Source organism: Streptopelia decaocto, assembly GCF_964273445.1.
Source record: "Streptopelia decaocto genome assembly, chromosome: 15".
In the NCBI taxonomy this organism is placed as follows: Eukaryota; Metazoa; Chordata; class Aves; order Columbiformes; family Columbidae; genus Streptopelia; species Streptopelia decaocto.
In genome coordinates, this window is record NC_138670.1 from 10,311,669 (window position 1) to 10,333,858 (window position 22,190).

Consider the following 22,190-nt stretch of genomic DNA (forward strand, 5'->3'; position numbering starts at 1 on the left):
TTCTGTGGTTTTGTTTTTCAGGACAATGTTAACTCTCTCTTGCCAGTGTTTGAAGAATTCCTAAAAAATGCTCCTATTGATGCCAGTTATGATGCTGTCAGGCAAAGCGTGGTCATTCTCATGGGTTCACTGGCAAAACATCTGGACAAGAGTGACCCTAAAGTGAAACCAATTGTTGGCAAACTGATTGCAGCCTTGTCCACACCATCTCAGCAGGTAGGAGCCTCCTTGGAGGAGCCCTCAGGTTCCTCGCAGAGGCGGGTTAACACTATAATGCTTTCAGGAATGTCAAGAGAGATGAACAAAAAGCTCTGGTGATGGGAAGCTGTCACTGTAGGTGCAGTCTTGGGGGAAGTTATGTTGGTGATTAATATTTTGTGATCTGATAGCTGGCGGATTGTTTTACAGGTTCAGGAGTCAGTGGCGAGCTGTTTGCCACCTCTGGTGCCTGCAATTAAGGAGGATGCAGGAGGAATGATACAGAAGCTCATGCAGCTGCTTTTAGAGTCCGATAAGTACGCTGAGCGCAAAGGTGCGGCTTACGGGCTGGCAGGCCTGGTGAAAGGCCTCGGCATCCTCTCTCTCAAGCAACAGGAGATGATGACCACGCTGACCGATGCTATCCAGGACAAGAAGAACTTCCGTCGGCGTGAGGGTAAGGGACAAAAGCTTTTCCCATGGAATACTTAGTATTTCTCTTATCCCTACTACCACTGGGGTCAGATCAAATGATACCTGAACCCCGGTGCTTGGTTTATCTACTTTTCTTTTATTTAAGTTTGCAGAGAAAGCAATGGGAAGTGTCTGTCATGAGGCCACTGATTGTGTACAGTGTCCTAAAATTGCTCTGTTTGCATTGTGGTGGAAGGAGGGTTTCTGGTCCCAGACAACATGCATGCTCCCTCCCTCATGTTTTCATGGGGGGAGGTGCTGGGGAGGCTCCTGCTCCCCGAGAGACAGGACACGTTCCCCTGCAGCCGGTCCAGAGGGGCTCTCACAGCCTGGCTGTCCCTTTGGCTGCTGCTGTTTCCTGTCCTTATTTCTGCTTACCTGAGTGAGGGCTCAGGGGATCAGTGCGTGTTTTTAATGGTGCTGGGCTTCTTGTCCTTTCTGACAGCAGAAATCCCCACCACAGCACTAGTCACAAGTGCAAGAAGGCAAGAAACTTTCACCTCTGAGATCCAAGTGCTTTTGGAGAAATTCTACAGATATTTGGCAAATTTTATCTTTAAATGAAATTGTATTTTATTCTGAGTGTCCTTTCTGTTTCTGTAGGGGCTCTGTTTGCCTTTGAGATGCTCTGCAGCATGCTTGGAAAGCTCTTTGAGCCCTATGTGGTTCATGTGCTCCCCCACTTGCTGCTTTGTTTTGGAGATGGGAACCAGTACGTGCGAGAGGTAAGATGCCTTAAATTTCTGAGAACATAGAGTGTTAAGAGAAAACTGAAATGCAATAGATATGAATACTGTTTGTAACAAAGCAAATTTGAGAAGGGACCTATCCCTTGAGACACTGCTAATAACAATTTGATCTTCGTAATAACTGAAAGCACCATATTTAATCGGCCATTAATTGGGAGCTACTTGACTAGCTGCATCATTGTACTTAGACACTATTTTACATGACGGCTTTGTCCCCATTGAGTCTCTGAGGAAGGAAAAAGCACGCATTGTGACACAGCTTGTAAATGTTCTCTTCTCCTTGGAGGCTGCAGATGACTGTGCCAAAGCCGTGATGAGCAACTTGAGCACTCACGGGGTGAAGCTGGTTTTGCCATCGCTTCTTGCAGCACTAGAAGAGGAATCGTGGAGAACTAAAGCTGGTATGGACCAATATCTGACAGACGTGACTGAGAGTATCCCACAAGGTCCCATCACTGTTGTTCTCTGGTTTACTCCTTCATCTCTACAGATGACGGTGATATTAATAGTTTATTGTCTCATAAGCAACTGTGGAACTTGCAGCTTCTGAGATAAAAATGGGTACCCTGACACATTTGAGCAACTTTTTTCTCCCAGCAGATTCAGAAGACAGTTTTTAATCCCGTCTATCCCCAAATACTCCAGAAACTGGAAGTTTCTTCCCCCACTTCTTTTGCCTGTTACAAAAAATACCCCAAACACATAGTTTGTAGTGTCTTTAAGAGGCAGAGAGTAGTTTAATGCATTTCAGACATTCTGTGTGTTCTCCAACTGCTAGGTTTGAGTTTGAGGAAAATGTGATCATCTCCTCATACCTCTTTTTAATGGTGTGTATTGATTGTTTTCTATTTTTCTTTCTCTTTTGTGTCCTTCCTGCACAGGATCGGTGGAACTGCTGGGGGCTATGGCATACTGTGCTCCCAAACAGCTCTCTTCCTGCTTGCCCAATATTGTGCCCAAACTGACTGAAGTGCTCACGGATTCGCACGTGAAGGTGCAGAACGCAGGACAGCAAGCTCTGCGGCAGATTGGGTCTGTCATCCGGAATCCAGAGATCCTGGGTAAGAACCGTTGGCGTATTTGATGTCCTGATGTGACCATGGTTTATAACAGCAAGGTTTATGTTCACAACCTTGAGGATTAAAACCAGGCTTCTATAGAAATGAAACTACTCCTAGAAAAGTGACATGAAAGCTTAACAGCAGCTGTCTGCTTCAAAGCTTTTTGAATCCTCCTGTCCATGTTGACAGCTGATGTTAAGAGGGTTCCCCCGGTCCTTCTCCTTCTGGCTCCTTTAGAAGGGTCTACAGTATCCCGTGAGAGAACACAAGCTCACCCTGACACGTGGTTTTGGTTTATGTACGAATAAAATCTTTTCTTTCCTTTTTTAAAATGTTCAGCAATCGCTCCAGTTCTGTTGGATGCTCTCACTGACCCCTCCAGGAAGACCCAGAAGTGCCTGCAGACTCTACTGGATACCAAATTTGTCCATTTCATTGATGCTCCATCCTTAGCGCTGATCATGCCGATCGTCCAGAGAGCTTTTCAAGATCGTTCCACAGACACCAGGAAAATGGCTGCCCAGATCATTGGGAACATGTACTCCCTGACTGATCAGAAGGTATGGGGCTAAAAATTCTCTCTGTGTGCTGTGTATGCTGTATAGGAGATCACAGAGCAAGCACTAGGGAGAATTTATTTTGTTTGGGGATTTTGCTGTTAAGTTAAACAATACTAGAATCCACAAAGCTTCTTTAATCAAATGTATGTAAATGAATAAATAATGGCTACACCGTGACAACTCTTAGGTGCTTAAGACTGTCAGCTTTGTACTTTGGTCATCTAGTTATTACCAGATTTATCCCTGCAAAAAGGTCGTGTAATTTTTACCACATAAGAAATGCCTTAACAAACAAACAAGCAAAACCAGAACCAGTGAAACACAGATCAGCTGCTTACAAATGGATCGAGGGTTTGTTTGAAAAGCATTTGTACAACCTCGCTGTAGGCGAAAGATCTGTGTTTAATGTTGGTGCTGATAATCTCTACCTTTAAACCTTGTGTAAATGTTAATAGTGTTGGATTTTCCTTAGATACAAGGCTCTAGCTTGTGGGTGAGCATAAAAAAGGTTTTGAGTGGTCTGCACAGAACTGGTGTTTCCTGGACTTGCAGAACAATTCAGTGTGCTTGTTTGCAAGATTGTGAAAGCAACTGATTAAACTCTCAGGATGTTGAGGATGGTTGCTAGTAATAAGGGGCTGAATGCCCTTTACATGAAGGTGACTTCAGTTTCTTTCTCGTTTTGAATCTGGTTCTTACTCTTTGAGCTCTTTGTTTCAGGATCTGGCTCCTTACCTGCCCAGTGTGACCCCCGGCCTGAAGGCATCTCTGCTGGATCCTGTACCTGAAGTACGTCCTTTGTACAAATACCATTTGTATTTCAGTGCATTGGGTCAGACTTTGTCCTGATTTTCCGTAGGTCTGTAATCAGTCCGACACATCTGTCTTAGTGAATTTGACAGGATATTTCGCAACTCTCTGTTCCTCTTGTCTGTCAGGTGCGTACGGTGTCGGCAAAGGCGCTGGGAGCCATGGTGAAGGGGATGGGAGAATCGTGCTTTGAGGATTTGTTGCCATGGCTGATGGAGACACTGACATATGAGCAGAGCTCAGTGGATCGATCTGGTGCTGCTCAAGGTGAGGACAGCTGTGGCTGAATACTGAGCTCAAGCTTTCTCATATTAAATCAGATTAGCTTGTTCTTTTTTTGTGTTTCTCAGCTGTGTTACCTGCTTTTTTTCCCCAGGTCTGGCTGAAGTTATGGCTGGTTTGGGGGTAGAAAAGCTGGAGAAACTTATGCCAGAGATTGTAGCTACTGCCAGTAAAGTGGATATTGCTCCTCATGTACGAGACGGTTATATCATGATGTTCAACTACCTGCCAATTACTTTTGGAGACAAGTTCACTCCCTATGTTGGTCCCATCATTCCTTGTATCCTTAAGGTGCGTAGGAGTTTTATTTATTAGAGGATAAAAATAATGCTCTAGAGTATTTTAAGCATCATTTACAGTAATTGTGAGACATGGAGAGACTTGTCCAGCTTTGGACTGTACAAAATATAAAAGAATTTAAATTATAAATTATTTTGTGTGCCAAGTGATTTGCTTGCTGTCTTCTGTTTGTAGTCACAAATAATTTCTTGAAATCACCTTTGTGCATTCACAACTCCATCATTCATTTACTTTTCATGGCTGAGAGAGAAAACATCATTTTGTTTTCCTCCACCTGGTTTTGTGTATTGTGCTTAAAAACCCCCAAAGTTTCACAGACACTTTTCTCCCTGTTCAGGCACTGGCAGACGAGAATGAGTTTGTGCGGGACACGGCCCTGCGCGCTGGCCAGAGGATCATAAGTATGTACGCCGAGACTGCCATTGCGCTTCTCCTGCCGCAGCTCGAGGATGGCCTGTTTGATGACTTGTGGAGGATAAGGTAAAAGAAAACCACCTCACCCCCAGACAGTTCTCTTCCATGGTTGGAAAACTGGTGTGATTTCAACTCTGTTGCTCCTCAAGCAAATGCAGAGATCTCCTGGGACGCAAAAGCAAGTCTCTCTTTTTGCTTGTTGATTTGAATATGAGCCTCCTAGCACTGAGTCCGCAAAGCCCTACCAGCCGTAGATTAGGTTTACCTGCAGCACATTCCTACAAGATCATTAATTCTGGTAGTGACTCCAAAAAGCACTTCCAAGGCAGTTGATGTGGCAATATGTAGCTCTCCTATATTGTTTTTCATTTTTCAAAATGCTGAGTAAGTTATTGTTCTCCTGTGCGTGGAAATGTGCAGTAGAGTGCTCACAGCTGGTAGCAATGGCTCAAAAATTAGCTGTACTAAAAGGTTTGTGTCAGCTGAGCGCTGATGAGTGCACCTATCCCAGGTGAGGATCCCCTGGATTGAGACCGATGCTGGTGTCTCAGTCCTTTGTAGAGTCCAGGCTATTCCGTGATTCATTGCTTTGATACAGGAATTCTCTCAGCCCCTATCAGCTTGGAATTTGTTCCTTCCCTTTCTTTTTAGCGTGCAGCTCCTCAGTGGTGTGGGCAGACTGCTCTGACGTACCAGCCCGTGCAGCGTTTTGGTGCTGACCCAGCTCTTTGCCCTGCATTTTGCTCCTGTCTGGTTTTGACATACTGTCATATTTGGACAGGTACCGCCTGAATTACCCCGTTTGTAACACTTGACTTGCTCCCGTTGCCAGGTTTAGCTCAGTTCAGCTGCTTGGAGATCTTCTGTTCCATATCTCAGGAGTCACTGGAAAAATGACCACAGAAACTGCCTCAGAGGATGACAACTTCGGAACAGCCCAGTCCAACAAGGTAAAGCTATTTGTGTCTGTTGGTGCCTTTGTGTTTAATTTTGTAAAAATCAGCATGGAAACCCTGATGGAAAGGCAAATTGGGTAATCGTGTGTCTTGTTCTTATTGTAAGTTTCAGGAGCGGATAATACAATTGTGTGCCATTTCTTTGCAGGCTATTATTAGTGCTCTGGGTGTGGAGAGGAGGAACAGGGTGCTGGCAGGCCTGTACATGGGCCGCTCCGACACGCAGCTGGTGGTGCGTCAGGCCTCCTTGCACGTCTGGAAGATCGTGGTCTCAAACACTCCTCGCACGCTGCGTGAAATTTTGCCAACGCTCTTCGGGCTTCTGCTGAAATTCTTGGCCAGTACTTGTGCAGATAAGCGAACGGTGAGAAACTGAGTAATGCCTTCCCGTTACTGCAGGTGACTGTGTGATCTCACTTCTGAAGAACACAGGATAATTCTTTCCTATAAATCACTCCAAAGCTGTCATTAATTTAACAATTAATTAAACCATGAGTATGTCTGAGTTCTCTCTTTGCTGACGGCAACTGTGATGACAGTAAAACCATTTTGCTATGGTTACTTACAACAGTAGTATTTCCATTCCTACTACTCTGTCTATACTGTGAACAGTGGTTTATGGTCAAAAGTTAATATTTGCTCACAGTTCATCTTCTTAAGTTTATAAAACGGGAAAATAGTTAATTAATACATTTCTGGGGACAGGTTGCAGCACGGACATTAGGAGACCTTGTCCGAAAGTTAGGAGAGAAGATCCTTCCTGAGATCATTCCTATTCTGGAAGAAGGACTGAGGTCAGACAAGAGTGATGAGAGGCAAGGAGTCTGCATTGGGTTGAGCGAGATAATGAAATCCACCAGCAGGGACGCGGTGAGTTAAATGTGGAAGGGGAAATCTCCAGTTTCTGAGGTATCTATGTTATGGCACAGGTATTGCAGTTGAGACAGAATAATACAGCTGTGCCGGACTTGGTTTATGGACTGAACTCAGGGCTTATAACTAACGTGAGCTGTTGTTCAGGAAAATGTAAGCATTTGTGTGTCTGTTGGTAAATTTAAAACATTGCCCAGTTCTGACTTTTATGAGATATAATAATAGAAATCATCCACTAGGTAGCCTTAAAGCTCTGCAACTATTTGTATTGATTAATCCTACTTTTCTTCCAATATATTTCAAGCAAACTGCAATTTAGTTTCAGTTGTACAAATTCTGCATTCTTAGCTACTTTACTGAGATGCATGTGTCTGTTGTGCTTTAGACATTCTGCAAATCTATCTCTGCATCTTCAGGTACTGCTTTTCTCCGAATCCCTGGTTCCTACAGTGAGAAAAGCGCTCTGTGACCCTCTGGAAGAAGTCCGAGAGGCTGCAGCTAAAACATTCGAACAGTTGCACTCAACAATTGGCCATCAAGCTCTTGAAGATATCCTGCCATTTTTGCTGAAGCAGCTGGTAAGCATTGCTCAGCATTAGTCAGCAGCTCAATTAGTGATGTTGTGCGACAGGTTTTGAATAACTGGCTTAAAGGAGAAGCAGGATTGTAGTGGCAGACCTTGCAGGGAATGGCTATTCTATTTTGCCTCCTCCATGGAGCCATCGGTAGGGAAGGTCTCATGGCTGAAGCACAGGCCTGGGAATTCCTCCCCCTGGCTCTGCTAGGGAATTGCCATCATCACCTGCCTGAATTGCTTGGCCATCATTCCTGACACAGAAAATCTTCCTGATGTGACAGAAGAGCTTGGTCTGGGTTTTTGCTAGATAATATGAGAGCATTTTTGGATAGAAGGACTTGTGTGTTGGTGATGTGATCTCATGGCAAACTGTCACTTGAAATGTGGTTTCACTTGCTGTGTCACGAATCATCTCTCAGGTTTGTGACTTTCTCTTTCCCTGTAGGATAATGAAGAGACATCTGACTTTGCTGTGGATGGTCTTAAACAAGTCATGGCTGTCAAGAGCCGTGTGGTGCTGCCTTATTTGGTGCCAAAGGTAAAATTGGGAACAAATTTTAAACTTCAGAACTGTGCTTTTTCCTCTGCTTGCTGCCAGTTTTCTTTGGACTGTTATGCCAAAAGGAAGAGCGTAGTTTGAAATTTTCTTCCGATTTTGTGCTCAAAATATTGTCGTCTGGGTTGTCATGTGTTTATATTTAGACATTTTTCATGGTGTGGATGAAGTGAGATTCCTTCTGAAAAAACTTTCTGCTTGTCTCATATTTTTGGGCTTTTCTCTTTTTTAGCTGACTACTCCCCCAGTGAACACCCGTGTGCTGGCTTTCCTCTCGTCGGTGGCAGGGGACGCTCTGACACGGCACTTGGGTGTCATCCTGCCTGCTATGATGTCTGCGCTGAAAGAGAAGCTGGGGACCAGTGAAGAGCAGTTGGCAAGTAGCACGGCTCAGCTCTTTGTTATGACAGGCTGCCTCAAGATAGAGCTTCGGGTTTGCTTCCCCGCACAGAACCCGTGTTCTCTGGAGTCACAGATTGCATGTTTTAATTCGGTCCATTAGCTTCTTCAGGATGAGTCTTTTTGCCTGGTGGCATATTGTGAGTCGAAAAACGTATGCTTTCCAAATCTATTTGTATCCACATAAAAGTCTCTTTCGCCTGCAACAAGATATAATTCTCAGTTTACTTATTCTTGGAGGACTGCCAGAGTGTCTAGTTAACTTTGTATTTATTCTTGGTATAGAAGACTGAGAGATTAAAGGGCTGAAGGGAGGAAATCTCCTGTTTTGCATGCAGCGCTGCTCCCCTACTGCTTTCCGAAACATCTGATACTTGGACTCCAGAGAACATCCTGGAGTTCTGATTGCGGATAGACAATAAGTTGGTGAATCAGGAATGTGAGTGACAGAGTCCTGTTGTCTGTCTGCTGTAGATGCCCATTAGATCAGCTTCTAGCCCCAAGTCTACCTGGAGATCTCTAATGTACCCACAGACCGGCTTGTAATTAGTATTATGACGCACAACATTAAATTATCCAAATCAAAAAACTGTTATCTGACAAGATTCACAGTCTCTCGGGTGAGTAAGATGGGGGAGACTGAGCTACTCTAATTTCTGTAAATTAGCCCTTCTGCAGCTGGAAAGCAACCTGCTCAGCAATGGGTTCCACAGAGTTTGGTCACTTGTTAGATTTTGAGAGTTGGTCATATACTTAGCTCTGCTCCAGGACTGAGTTGAGCCTTTAATGGTGATACGACCAGCTATTTATTGAGAAATGATTAGCAAGCAGGGTATGTTGTAGTATCTCTCCAAGACATAATGCTGTGGATAACATGGGGAAGCCAGGGGCTAAATTTGGCTTTGTTCTATTTGAGAGTTAATGTGAAGTTAATTTGGACTCTTTAGGAGATGGCAAACTGCCAGTCTGTAATCCTGTCTGTGGAAGATGACGCTGGACAAAGAATTATAACTGAAGATTTACTTGAAGCTACCCGCAGCCCTGAGCTGGGAATGAGACAGGCAGCAGCTGTCATGCTGAATATCTACTGCTCCAAGACAAAAGCAGATTACACCGGTCATCTGAAGAGCTTGGTTTCAGGCTTGATCCGTCTGTTTAATGACACCAACCCTGTAGTTTTGAATGAGAGCTGGGATGCGCTTAATTCCATCACCAAGGTGAGAGGCAGCCGAAAAAGGTTACAGTGGTAATGCCTGTCAAGGAGAAAACGGGGATAACTGGTAAAATACTGTCTAAATCGAACCTGCTGATCTGATTGTAAGCTACATTTATATCTGCAAACGCTGCAAAGATTTGAGATTTCTAAGATGAGCTTGGCCTCAGCTTTGTGAGCCAGTAGCCAGGTCTTTGGAGGAGGCAGGAAGCAGGTGCCTTCTCTTGACACACCTGAGAAGAATTCGCAAAGAACAGCTGGTTGCCTCATCTTTGTCTTCCCTCTCTCTCCTGCAGAAATTAGACGCTGCGAACCAGCTTGCTCTCATTGAGGACCTGCACAGGGATATCCGGACCGTAGGGAATGAGGCCAAAGGCGAACATGTGCCAGGATTCTGTATTCCTAAGAAGGTAAAGGGCCACAATGAGCATGGATTTGTTACAGCCAAAATACCCTGTCTTTTGGGGGAACTGGTCGATACAACTTTACAGCTATTAGAAGCAGTGACTATCTGGGCATTCCAAACCTGTAGAGAGGCTTTTAGTAGGTCACTGCTGCTGTTACCCCACAGAAGACTCCTTTTGTAACAAGATCTTTGACAATTCTGTTATGCACGTAAGTCATGGTTGCTCACTGCATTCTGTGGGGGAGTAATGCTGGACTTCTGTGCCAAATTTCTCTGGTTTAAAAATTGCCTGAGCCGCCACCACTTTTCTCATAGCAACTGGCTTAGTGAGGCATAGATGCATGAAATCAAACCAAATAAAAGTAGCTCTGTAAATGTGGAAGCAGGCAGCTGAAGGTCAACAGGAAATTGAGAGAAACTCTCCAAGTCTGTGCATCTGGTGTATAACGGGAGCAAAAATAAGATACGCATTTTTTGCATCTTAGCGTCTAAGCTTTCTTATCCCATCTTCGTGACAGGGAGTGACTTCCATACTCCTGGTGCTGCGGGAAGGTGTTTTAACTGGTAATCCAGAGCAGAAGGAGGAGGCAGCAAAGGCCTTAGGGCTGGTTATTAAGCTGACTTCTGCTGAAGCTCTTAAACCATCTGTGGTGAGCATTACTGGGCCACTGATTCGGATCCTGGGAGATCGGTTCAGCTGGAATGTCAAGGTGGCTCTGCTTGAAACATTAAGCCTTCTTTTAGCTAAGGTAAGATTCAAAGTAATTGACTGCTGTTGTGAATGTTTGCCATGGTAACCTTCAGAAATATTTGTTGCCTTTTGTGTAAACACAGCTCAGGTGGATTTGATATTTCGGTGTGGCACTGGTACTGGGTTGTATTCTCCCAGCAGCTCCTGGCCTATCAAAAAAGCCCCAATGCTTGAATCACTGGGCTTCTTAGAAGTATTGCTAAATGTCAGTCCCACTTTCAGGTGATTAAAAACTACCATGTAATTAGTCTCTCCTGTGTCCACCATCTTTATGAATTAAGTGCAGAGATGATCATTTATGTATCTTTGAGCTTTAGTGTACAAAAGGTTGTTCATGACAGTGTAAAATTTTGCAGCATGACTCCTGTATGTCAGTGTGCAGAAAATAAGATTTGAAAAAGTTAAAAGTCTTGTGGTAAAGTATTGTTTCACGTTTTTGCTATTTTAGCAGTGTGTTAGATCTGAGTAAGGGCTACTTGTGATACCAAACTGCTACGGAAGAGGTCAGGCTTTGATTTTAACCGCTGTTTCAGACCTGACTGCACCACTTTCCCTTCTCTCCTCTCTGGTACAGGTTGAGATTGCCCTGAAACCATTCTTGCCGCAGTTGCAAACAACCTTCACCAAAGCCCTACAAGACTCAAACCGTGCTGTTCGCCTTAAAGCTGCTGATGCTCTTGGTAAACTCATCGTCATCCATGTCAAAGTGGATCCTCTCTTCACGGAGCTGCTGAATGGAATTCGTTCCAGTGATGACTCTGCCATCAGGTGAGCTGTGGGTGATACCTCAGGCCTTTCTGCTAACTAAGGACGGAAGAAAGGGCTTGGATGAATGAACAAAACCCCCTTAGTTCTGAGAGTAATATTTACTTATTAGTTGAACAGTGTTAACTGTTACTCAAGGGTTGTAAACCAAAGAACATGGATGAAGGGATGTCCTGGGTCAGAGCTGTGACAGTTTCTCGGGGAAGCATTGCTCCACATCGGCCTGGTTCTCCTGCCCTGAACAACCCACTGCAGCTCACTTTCAGATACAAGACTGTTTCAGTTGTCAATCCGACCTGAAGTAATGCAGCTGTTGTATCCTAAGTGCACAGATCCCTAAGAAATTAACTTCCTCATGGGAGAATTTTTTTAATATTTGAATAGTCAGAAAATATTTAAATTGTAGCAGAGACACAAAGCGTGGAAATGTTGTCTATCATGGAGTTTTCAGCAGTGCAGAGAGTATCAGTCTCCTAAACTGTAAGGAATATCAGTGTAACTGCTGTGTAAGGAACTGGTACTGGTATGCGGAGCTCAGTTTCTTCTTTGGGGCAAGGCAGTGTCTGACTGTCCGTTGTGATCACTTCCAGGGACACGATGCTGCAAGCCCTGCGGTTTGTAACACGAGGAGCTGGTGCAAAAGTAGATGCTGCCATCAGGAAGAACATCAGCACAGTGCTTCTGGGGATGCTGGGACACGATGAGGTACGGCTGCAGCCAGCTGCAAAGCATCCCTGCTGTGGACAGTGTTAAAATGAAAATCTGAACTTTCTAACAGAATTATTTTCTAAAATAACTTCTGGGGAAAATTACTAATGATAGAGTGGAAAGAAACTTATATAAAGAAGCATGTGGTTGGGCATTACTCACTAAACTGAGTATGTCCTGTAAAATCGATCTTGTTGGTGCCTTGAAGTGTCTTAGCTGAGAGTCAGGTGCAAGAATTAGAGAGTTGTAGCCAATCACTGGTAACTCTGAAAATCTGTGAGTTTAATGTTTCCTTAGCAACCATATATGTGGGTTTGACCGGCAGCTCTGAAGTCAGGATTTTCTTTTTATCTTGGAGAAAACCTGCAGTACTTTCACTATATGCACATGTGTGCATTTGTAGGCTCTCAGGTGGGTTTATCATTTAGTGTGAGATATTTTTCAGATAACGGCAGATTTTTTTTCGATGAGTAAGAAGCTCTCCACATTTAACAGAGGGTCTTCTGTACATGACAGATAGCAACAGTATCATCTGTGAGACTAAAATTAATCACCTAGTAATTTCTGTGTTATGTTTTAATAGACATGCAACTGTTGGCATGCTAGAATAAAAAAACTGAAAAATTCCCACTGGATAATAAGTGTCAGGGTGGGGAGGAATAGCGCTGGGGTTGTCACATAGGCCAGCCAAAACACCAAAACCTGGCACTTTTAAATGAAAAGTAGTGTGAGTTTATCACAGAGATAAGCTCATCTAGAGATGGCTGGAAGTAACACATACTTTCTAGACTGTGAACCTAAGCTTCACTCTTAACACATCTTTTAAAACATTCACTTTCATCTTGATGACTTCTCCATTTAACAAATCAGAATTTATATGAGATCTCCAACACTTCTCTGCTGGCTTTTTTTGACTATGGATTTGGCTTTAAGTTCCGTTAATGTACAAGAAACCTTAGGAACTGAGAAACCCACAGGTAACAGGAGTGAAAGGGTATCTACTAAAATGTTTCCTCCTATTTCATATCATCTCCTGTCACTTGCTGCTCTTGCTCCTTGTCTCTGAGTATTGAGCTCAGCGGGTGTTACTCTTCTCTTCCTCTCCCCCTCAGGATGCCACCCGCATGGCCTCGGCCGGCTGCTTGGCAGAGCTGTGCGCATTTCTGTCGGAAGAGGAGCTCAGCACTGTTCTCCACCAGCACTTACTGGGTAGGTGAAGCTGTTTACGGTGACTGGAATTGGTTCAGGCAAACTTGGTGATTGTTTAGGTTCCTCCTCTTTATCTTAAACCTGCATCTCCACTCGAGATTTTCTTGTACTTCTCTTTGCTCGTGGCTGTTCATCTGTGCACCGTGGTACATAGTCGAGCGCAGGGTGGTGCTTGTAATTTGGGGTTATTTGTTTTCAGATGAGGTGATGAAAGTCCCAGCACGGCTGAGTGATCGCTAGTGCTGACAGAGAGGATGGGAGGTGACAGGATGTTCAGGCAGGGTGAACAGGAGGGGCCATTCCGCTTCTTTTGATGACACACTGACCCTAGGTTGGCTCATGGTGGATCACATCCAATGGCTTCAGAAGCTTTTGGAGAATTAACTAATTTGCCTCTAAGTCAGATTAAAGCATGAGTTTTATAGGAACTCAGAGTGGTTGGGAGTGCTATGGGACTATTCTCAATGGAATTAAAAAGGGAATATGTTATCTGCTTTCAAATTACAGATGACTTTTATATTAGAGAGCCAAAGCTTGTGTAATTCCAATGCCAAACTGTTTCATCCACTAAGTGATGTGGGCAGGACAGCATTGAACAAGACAGTCACCTATGTCTGGTTTCCATATCTGCTGTGGTGTTCCTGTCTGGTAGAGGTGTTGCATGTTAGCAGTCTGTGGTTTTTTGGGAGGAGTGGAGGAAGCAAGGCATTGCTTTAGATGCTGCTTATTATTTCATTGTGTGGAAGTGAACTGACAAACAGACAAAAGCTTTCTTAAATGAAGAGGAATGGGTATCTGTTCTTTTTTTCCACTTGCAGCAGATGTCTCTGGCATCGACTGGATGGTGAGGCACGGCCGCAGCCTGGCTCTCTCGGTGGCTGTCAGCGTTGCTCCTAGCAGGCTGTGTTCCCCCAAATACTACAACAGCGTCCAGGAGATGATCCTCAGCAATGCTACTGCTGACAGGGTGAGTGCTGCACAAGAGTGGGGCAGTTCTGTTGGAAGCTCTTGTGCGGAGTAGTTTTAAAAGGTGTGCAAGTTCACTGTGGTACCAGACAGAACAAAAATCCCCAAGTGCTGTGTTAAGATTGTCCCTTGGCTAGATGCAGTTTTAGAATGAAATTACATGACTGTTGTGATTCAAGTTCTGATCTCTGTGGAGATGAAGATTAAATAATCTACACGTGCAGAGTAGCTTTCACTGGAATTATGCTTCTGTTCCCCTATTAAAGTTCTTGTTCACGAGACAGGTTTACACACAATATTTCATTTTAGGAGGAAGATCTTAAATCTAGGGTTGAATGAGTAATTTGTTGTAGGGAGCTTGTGGGCTCTGTGGGGCCTGCCACCTTATTCCATATGGCTCGTAGTTCTCTCGTTACCCAGTAATATTAATTCAGTATTTTCCTGCTTTGCATGCTGCAGCTTTTAAAGATCTATGTAGCCTTCTGCAGCAGCTCACTAGTCGATGTGTCTGTGGGCACGGTTATACAGGCCACTGAACTCTGCTCTAGTAACACCGATTTTTATGTTGAAGATTCCCATTGCAGTTAGTGGCATCAGAGGGATGGGCTTCCTTATGAAATACCACATGGAAGAAGGAGGGAACCTGCCTCCAAAGCTTTCCAGCCTCTTCATCAAGGTAAGACATTTTCCGAGAGCTACCTGGCGGTGTTGTCCTGTCATCTGACTCTTTGTTGGATCTAACTCAAGGGGGGCTTTCTCTGTCAAATTTCTGTGTGGTAACCAGCATGAAAACTGAAAGCTTGGTTGCTTTAGCTTGGGAAGCTCTAAATCCCCTGATCCATGAAAATCTAGATAGCTCTTTTTGTGGCAAAATACAGCCAGAATCACTTTATCAGCCTGCTTTGCAGCTGTGCATACAATACCACTACCCCTGCTGTAATATGGAAATTTGACTTTTGATCTTTCCTTGGTAAACTTAAGTTTCAATTCTTAGGAATTTGTTTTTTCCTTGGCAGTAACAAAACAAACAGCTGTCAGAGGAGGAAAGAGGTGGGGGGGAGTTATCAGTTTTTTAAGGTTGCTAAAGGTCAAAGGGCCTTTGCTAGAAATGTACCAAATACCAACTCTTACCTGTTTTTGCTGCAGGTCTCCTTGACTTCCACTTTTGTGAAAGGGAGTATATTCCAAAGACTGAGCTAAGAGAGTATTGAAGTTAATGCTTTTTTCAATTGACATATATTTAAATATTCTACCTCACAAGTCCTTTCTTTCTTGGGTGTTCTGGGTTTGTGTTGTGGTTTTCTTTTGTTTGTGGGGTTTGTGTATGTGTGGTTTTGTTTTTTTCCCTCCCCATGAAAGTATCCCTCATGGTAGACAGGATTTGAATTTTAAACATTAGAACCTCTGGATGTTTTTAACGTTTTAGAAAAGATAGGGAGATAGGAGTAGCACTAGAGCAGGAGACCTGCTGCTTCCGTTGCCTGTCATCTTTACTGTAAATAAAATGTGTTACATTTTCAGGCTTTACATTTATTTTCAATTTATTTAAAAAACTACCAAACATGCAAACTGATGTGATGCAGACCATCATTCTCCAAAGCAGACTTTTTGTTTGAAATCCTACATTTATATATTAATTTCTATCATAGTATTGCATTAAAATCCAAGTATCACCATTGTCACCATACTGTTATCAAGTACTAATGCAGCTGACATTCAGATATCAGCTTTCATGTTTTAAATATGTTGAGATTAAATAAAAAATACAAAGCTCTACTTTTTTTTAGATTTTAAAATTTAATCCACTGTTGAAATGCGCCTGATACTCCAACCAGAGACTGACTTGGCTGTTGCTGCTGATTGAGTGTATTTTAGAGGTGCTTTTGCGGCGCTTAGTGGTCATTGTCATTCCTTGAGAGTTGACAGAAGCCTATGACCCTGTTGCCACCCACATTTTTAGAAGTTTTATTTTGAAAATGTGTCTTGTTTTCAGGGTTTGATCTTCTTTTACTGTTACACAGTTCAGTCAGACTTGGTGCTAACAAGTTTATCTCATGTGTACATGTGAGTTGAAAACTGTTCGGTTTTCTTGTTGTAGTTTAAAAGACTTAAATATTAAAAATATTAACTACTGCTTTAAATACCTGTCCTTGGTATATCTGCATTTAAGTCCATCTTTGTCTTCTTCAGTGTCTCCAGAACTCATCCAGTGACATAAAGCTAGTGGCAGAAAAGATGATCTGGTGGGCAAATAAAAACCATCTTCCCTCACTGGATCCTCCAACAATTAAACCAATTCTCAAAGCACTTCTGGACAACACAAAGGACAAAAACACCAGTGTGAGAGCCTACAGCGACCAAGCTATTGTCAACCTTCTGAAGATGAGAGCGGGTGAAGAAGTGCTTGAGGTATGAGACAGAAGAAAATGTGATGGTTGGTAGAGGTGTGTCACGTTGCTCTGCATATGGTTTGGTGTTGCGCCAGGAGCCTCAGTCTGTTAGGAAATAGCCGGAGTGGGACATTCCTGTTTGGATTTAAACCTGTATCAGTATTCTTGTGCAAAGCCTTGAATAAATATGTGATACTAATACTGTACAACCATACAGTGTGGTATTACTAAAGTCAAGGTGTTTAACATAACTCCCATGTTTAACGTGGTAGCCTTGCTTTCAAAATGCCTTCAGCACTTACTGTGCTGTAGTTCCTCAGCTGGGACTGTGACTTCAGTACTTTTGTCACTTGTATAATCCCACCACAGCAGTAGTGCTGCTAGAGAGAGTATTTTGGGATGGACTACTTCATACAGCCATTTCCAGACTGCTTTTCTAAGTCTTAGCTACTTTTGGATAGTTCCCGTGTCCGGAATCGTAAAACCAGATGAAGGATTTTGGTACGTTTGAAAGATTTTAGATAAATACAGCTTTTACGGCGCTTCCATTCGCTAATTGGCATTGTCTTCCTTCCACAGTCGGTTTCCAAGATTCTAGATGCTGCCAGCTTGGAGCTTCTCAACGAAAGCTGCAGGCGATCTCTGAGGAAGCTGGCGGCCCAGGCGGACTCGGAGGAACAGATCGATGACACTATACTGACGTGATAAGAAAACACTGACCCGGCCGCTGCATCAGCATTTCAACTCAAACACCTATTTTAAATGTTTTCATTTTTGAAAATGATAATTCTGACAGGATTTAATGAAAAGGACTCCCAGAGAGTATTTTAGTATCAAATATACCAGAATAGCCTTAATTAGACCCGCATTAGGTGAAAATTGAAAATTTGGTCCCCTTTTGAAACAGATAATTTGCAAGAAACAGATATACTAATCAATAATGGTAAATTGTGGCCAACTGTGAGATGTGGCTAGAGCACATCAGGCTTAAACTCTGGTGACATCTATTTCCTTTCCCGGGTCTGTGCAAAAAATCCAGTACTGAAGTACTGTCAGTCTTTTCCACAGACCTTGTGAAGCAGGAATAGAACTCAGTGATTAAAGCATATTGTTTTTGCGTACTGCTAACTTGCTGCTTGTGACGGTTCTGAAGAGTGAAAATCCCTGTAAAACGAAGTATTTAAAATAGCCTTAGAAATTGCAAATGCGAAAGGGGGATTAAATGCAGTCTGTTTAAAGAAGGAACATTTAATAAAGGCTCTGACTTTGATCCATTCTGGTGTACACTGTTCTTTTTGCAAACTCATTTGTCAACAAGCTTACACTGTGATTTATTTTTTTGGACCTGCATTTTCTAGGGCATATGGTTTGTAGAGTGGGTAGCGCTGTAATCTATAAAAATCTTTTGCAAAACTGAGACAAGCTAGGGCTTAACACCAAGCCAGACATGACATTTAATGAAATTTGTAAGTAATTACTCCTATTAATTTCCAAAATATTTTTGACTACAGACAGCTTTTTAGTTGTTCAACGTGTGAGAAGTCTTCTATTTTTATGTCTTCAAAGGCTTCACAAGAAGGATTCACATTTCCAACATACAGATTTTTTTTTTTTGTCAACGAGTTCCACTGCTCAACAAAACCAGTATTTTGTATTATCTGGCCACATATACTTCTTTCTTAGAAGTTTATTTTTATTTATTAATACCTTTTATGCCACTTGATGGATATGGTGAAAATCTTGTTGCAGAATGCAAATTTTAGAAGGAAAAATGAGCTTTGCATTCTATGTAGAGTAATAGTTAAGTAAGCCTTATCTATTTAATGAAACTACACAGAAACTGGTTGCACCTGAGAAGCCAGAGCATTAAGATTTGTTGTTTCAAGTGGGTGGGTGGTATCCAGGGGGAGAATCTACCTTGCATGTAAGTCTGAGTGGCTTAGACCATGAGGAGAGAAGAATCACACAAAATCATAGAATGTTAGGGATCCAGTGCAATCCCCCCATGGAGCAGGAACACCCAGATGAGGTTACACAGGAAGGTGTCCGGGCGGGTTGGAATGTCTGCACAGAAGGAGACTCCACAACCTCCCTGGGCAGCCTGGGCCAGGCTCTGCCACCCTCACTGAGAAGAAGTTCCTTCTCAAATTTAAGTGGAACCTCTTGTGTTCCAGTTTGAACCCATTACCCCTTGTTTTACCACTGGTTGTCACCAAGAAGAGCCTGGTTCCATCCTCCTGACACTCACCCTTTATATATTTGTAAACATTTGCGCTTATTGAGAATATGCTGATTTTTCCATCAGAGCACAACACTGAATTTGGATTTTGATAGCTACTTTCCACTGAACTATTTATACACTGCAATATAATAAAATACCCATAATTTTTGCCACAACATGAGATCTGATAAATTGATTGTGCCAACTTGGAGACTAAAGAATTAATTTTTTTCTCATTTCAAATGTCTTAAAAATACCAGTTGTCAGTAAAAGATAATTTTTCCCCACAACTGACTGTAATAACGTCTTTGAACTGTCACGCAACTGTCTCTGAGTGACAGCTCAATTGGGTGTATTTCAAGAAGATCAAAAAATAATTTATGAGAGATGTTTAAACTTACAAGGCACTAAAAATTTCAATGAAAATGAGACAAATGTGAAAGTATAAAATATTCAAATATTTTGGTTTTTTTTTTCATAGATAAGTCACAGTTTGTACTGTCCATTTTATTAGATAACAGCACATTGTCTCACACTTTTCACGTGATGAGGTTTCCTGAGTTTAAAAATAAAGGTAATAGGAGTCATCGTCACTTTGGGTTTGAGCTGGTGGTTTGTACAATGTATTCAAGGGATCTCCCCACAGCTACGCAGCTCCCTCAGTTACCCCGATGCTCAGGGCACGTGTTGGGTTATACAATGGGCTGCCCAAATACTTCACTGGGTGGGTGACATGTGGGGTGGGGGAGAGTTGCTTTAGCACTAAGCTAGGTTTGGGGTGCTGCAAACCGCTTTCCAGCAGGGTTTCTGTAAGCATGAGGCTGTAAAATAACGCATGTTCACATCTGGTAACACTCCAGCCTTTTTCCTGCTCCTCAGCAATGTCATATGAATAATGCAGTGCCACGGAGGCACCCCGAGGTTAGTTTAAGTGACAACAGGGTCCAAAACAACTTCTATTAAACCAGTGAGAAACAGGGTTTTAGCACTCCAAAAGTGACTTAAATACAGGTTCGGATATCAGTTGAGGAAAATTATTAAGGGACAGCAACTAATACAACAGGCGGTCCACAGTGTGCATGCACATGGCTTCACCAAAACAACGCTGGAGCCGTCTCTGAGTCCGGGAGGAGTACACACTTGCCTAATGACGGTGCAGGATTATTTTAAAGAGATACACGTACTTGTAGTGAGTACGGAAAGCGTACACTTGCGATTCTGCGAGGGTAAATTTATAATACACTCGCAATCCTGTGAGGAGAAATACACATGCAAATGCGCACGAAATATTACATGTGCTTATGCGGAAGCACGGGAGGAAAATACACTCGCGATTGTGCAAGGAAATAATTTATATACGTGCTCGTATTGAGCATGGAAAATTACACGTGCAAATGTGCACGGAAAGTACGCGTGCAAATGTGCATGGAAAGTTACACGTGCTTATGTGGAAGCACGGGAGGAAAATACACCTGCGATTATGCGAGGATTAATTTTACACATGCTCATATTGAGCATGGAAAGTTACATGTGCATATGTGCACGGAAAGTATAAATACACTCGCAATCCTGCGAGGGCTAATTTTGCTCACATCTGTGGCGGCAAGGCAAGCGCAGTCTCCATCCCCGGGAGGGGGGGCTCTCGGCAGCAGCATCTTGCTCGTGCTCCAAGAGACCTGCGACAATGGGCGGAGTCTCGACGAGAGTCCCGTTTTTTTATACTGGCTGATCAGATCTGACTGTAGGCATTCTAGAAGCTTCTCTGCACCCCCACACTGGCTGTGGGGTGCCCCTGAAGCCTCCAAACATCCCCCACACTGGCCGCAGGTGCCCAGCAGCTCACTGGCGCTTGGCACTCCCTTCTCCTAATGGCCTCGGCCAGGGTGCTCTGGGGCCAAACAAAAGAAGCTGTTAGCCTCAAGTAGCAGAGGGAGATGTGCCTACTCCTTCCATACTGAAGGAGGGAGGGGGAGAGAGGGGGGTTTGCATCCTGCCACATGCAGAATGAGCTATAGGGTGTGGTGTTTTAAATCCACAGCAAATGCACGATGGAGGTCATCTCAGTGGATTTCAGATGTGTGAGACTGGACGGGGTGAGCTGTGAAGGCTACAATGCTTCTTGAAGGCTGAGATTAAGGAAGGTTTATAACTACAACCACAGACATTAGCCATATTGTTGATCAGAAGTATTTGGGAGATGCAATTGTTATGTGCTAAAAAAATAAACTTCAACCCAGACATGCTATTTTAGCCATCTGTTTCCAGAAGAACTGCATACAAATACAGAAAATATAACTGTGGAACCCATACCACAATATCCTATGGAGAAGATACTGGAAATTAGAATTGGTTAGAGACAATTGCCTTAAAAAGAGATTCTTATTTCCCTTCACTAAACCCTATTGTATAAATCCAGAGAGGAGTCTATAGCTTTCCAGTCAATGTTAAGCTCTAATATAAGAGACAAATGCATGTTAGTATTTGTGTCAATGAATCCTAAACTTTATCAACTTAATTAATCATGCTGATTTTTTTGAGTCTATGCTAAACCAAAATTATTTTTAAGATACAAGCAATACCTAGCATGTTGCCTTTTGTTACTGTAGTACATTTCATGAACTATTGAAAACCTTAGTTACTGGGAAAAGAAGTAATCCTAAGAAACTGACATATTCTAGACCAACACACTGCATTGTTTGACCTAAGGAGCTGAATTACCAATAAGAACATATGTTTTTGTAGGAAAAATAATCAAAGAGAAAACCAGCACTGTTCTTGTGCAGTGTCTCCACCTAGAAGTGATCACAGTCACGGAGTTTGTGCAGTCAGTATGTGTGTAAGCGACAGCAGAATCGCTCCGGCTGTGTGTCGGGCAATTGTGAGAGTGCCATTTGAAATTCTGCGGCTCTGGGCTGTGGATGGCACAGGCACAGCTGCCCGTGTGTGAAACCAAGGCCCTTCCTGAGCCATACCCATGCACACCTCTGCATTAAAACCCCAGGAATCTGATTCCAGCCTGGCCTGAACTGCCGCGCCTGCCCGACACCCCTGCCCATTTCACAGGACTTTGCTGTGGGACTGTGTTTTCCTCACCTGGCCGCCGGGCCCTGAGGGGCACCGCTCCTGTCGCTGTGCACTCGCTTCTTTGGCGCCTCGCTGAGGCAGCGTCAAGGCTCCCTCAGGCCTTCGGTGCTTTCCCCTGCTGCCGCATCCACAGGCCTCATGCGAGCGCCTGAGGGAGCTGAGGTGGGCCACGCCGCCGCGGTGCGCCAGCACAGGAGGAAGACGAGCTCCCGGGGAGGGGAACGACAGACCGGCCCTCACGGGCTCGCCACGGCCCCGCCGCCGCGCA

The 22,190-nt window shown here is 43.4% G+C and overlaps 1 protein-coding gene across 3 annotated transcripts in view; it reads left to right on the top strand.

Annotated features, from left to right (window-relative positions):
- Positions 1 to 17,891, top strand: part of GCN1 (GCN1 activator of EIF2AK4) — a 41,902-nt gene extending 24,011 nt beyond the window's left edge. For 2 of the 3 annotated variants that reach the window (XM_082065901.1, XM_082065899.1), the window contains exons 33-58: positions 22 to 216; positions 409 to 655; positions 1,276 to 1,397; positions 1,708 to 1,822; positions 2,303 to 2,482; positions 2,822 to 3,042; positions 3,763 to 3,831; positions 3,981 to 4,119; positions 4,229 to 4,425; positions 4,772 to 4,914; positions 5,681 to 5,798; positions 5,953 to 6,168; positions 6,510 to 6,674; positions 7,094 to 7,255; positions 7,700 to 7,792; positions 8,043 to 8,186; positions 9,157 to 9,426; positions 9,719 to 9,832; positions 10,347 to 10,577; positions 11,154 to 11,347; positions 11,935 to 12,049; positions 13,165 to 13,261; positions 14,080 to 14,228; positions 14,799 to 14,903; positions 16,418 to 16,636; positions 17,197 to 17,891. In XM_082065901.1, coding sequence (XP_081922027.1) covers positions 22 to 216; positions 409 to 655; positions 1,276 to 1,397; positions 1,708 to 1,822; positions 2,303 to 2,482; positions 2,822 to 3,042; positions 3,763 to 3,831; positions 3,981 to 4,119; positions 4,229 to 4,425; positions 4,772 to 4,914; positions 5,681 to 5,798; positions 5,953 to 6,168; positions 6,510 to 6,674; positions 7,094 to 7,255; positions 7,700 to 7,792; positions 8,043 to 8,186; positions 9,157 to 9,426; positions 9,719 to 9,832; positions 10,347 to 10,577; positions 11,154 to 11,347; positions 11,935 to 12,049; positions 13,165 to 13,261; positions 14,080 to 14,228; positions 14,799 to 14,903; positions 16,418 to 16,636; positions 17,197 to 17,322 — 4,146 coding nt within the window. In that variant the 3' untranslated portion in view covers positions 17,323 to 17,891. The remainder of the gene's footprint in view (positions 1 to 21; positions 217 to 408; positions 656 to 1,275; positions 1,398 to 1,707; positions 1,823 to 2,302; positions 2,483 to 2,821; positions 3,043 to 3,762; positions 3,832 to 3,980; positions 4,120 to 4,228; positions 4,426 to 4,771; positions 4,915 to 5,680; positions 5,799 to 5,952; positions 6,169 to 6,509; positions 6,675 to 7,093; positions 7,256 to 7,699; positions 7,793 to 8,042; positions 8,187 to 9,156; positions 9,427 to 9,718; positions 9,833 to 10,346; positions 10,578 to 11,153; positions 11,348 to 11,934; positions 12,050 to 13,164; positions 13,262 to 14,079; positions 14,229 to 14,798; positions 14,904 to 16,417; positions 16,637 to 17,196) is intronic. The other variant, XM_082065900.1, reaches the window with a different exon arrangement.
- The last annotated feature ends 4,299 nt before the right edge of the window (positions 17,892 to 22,190 follow it).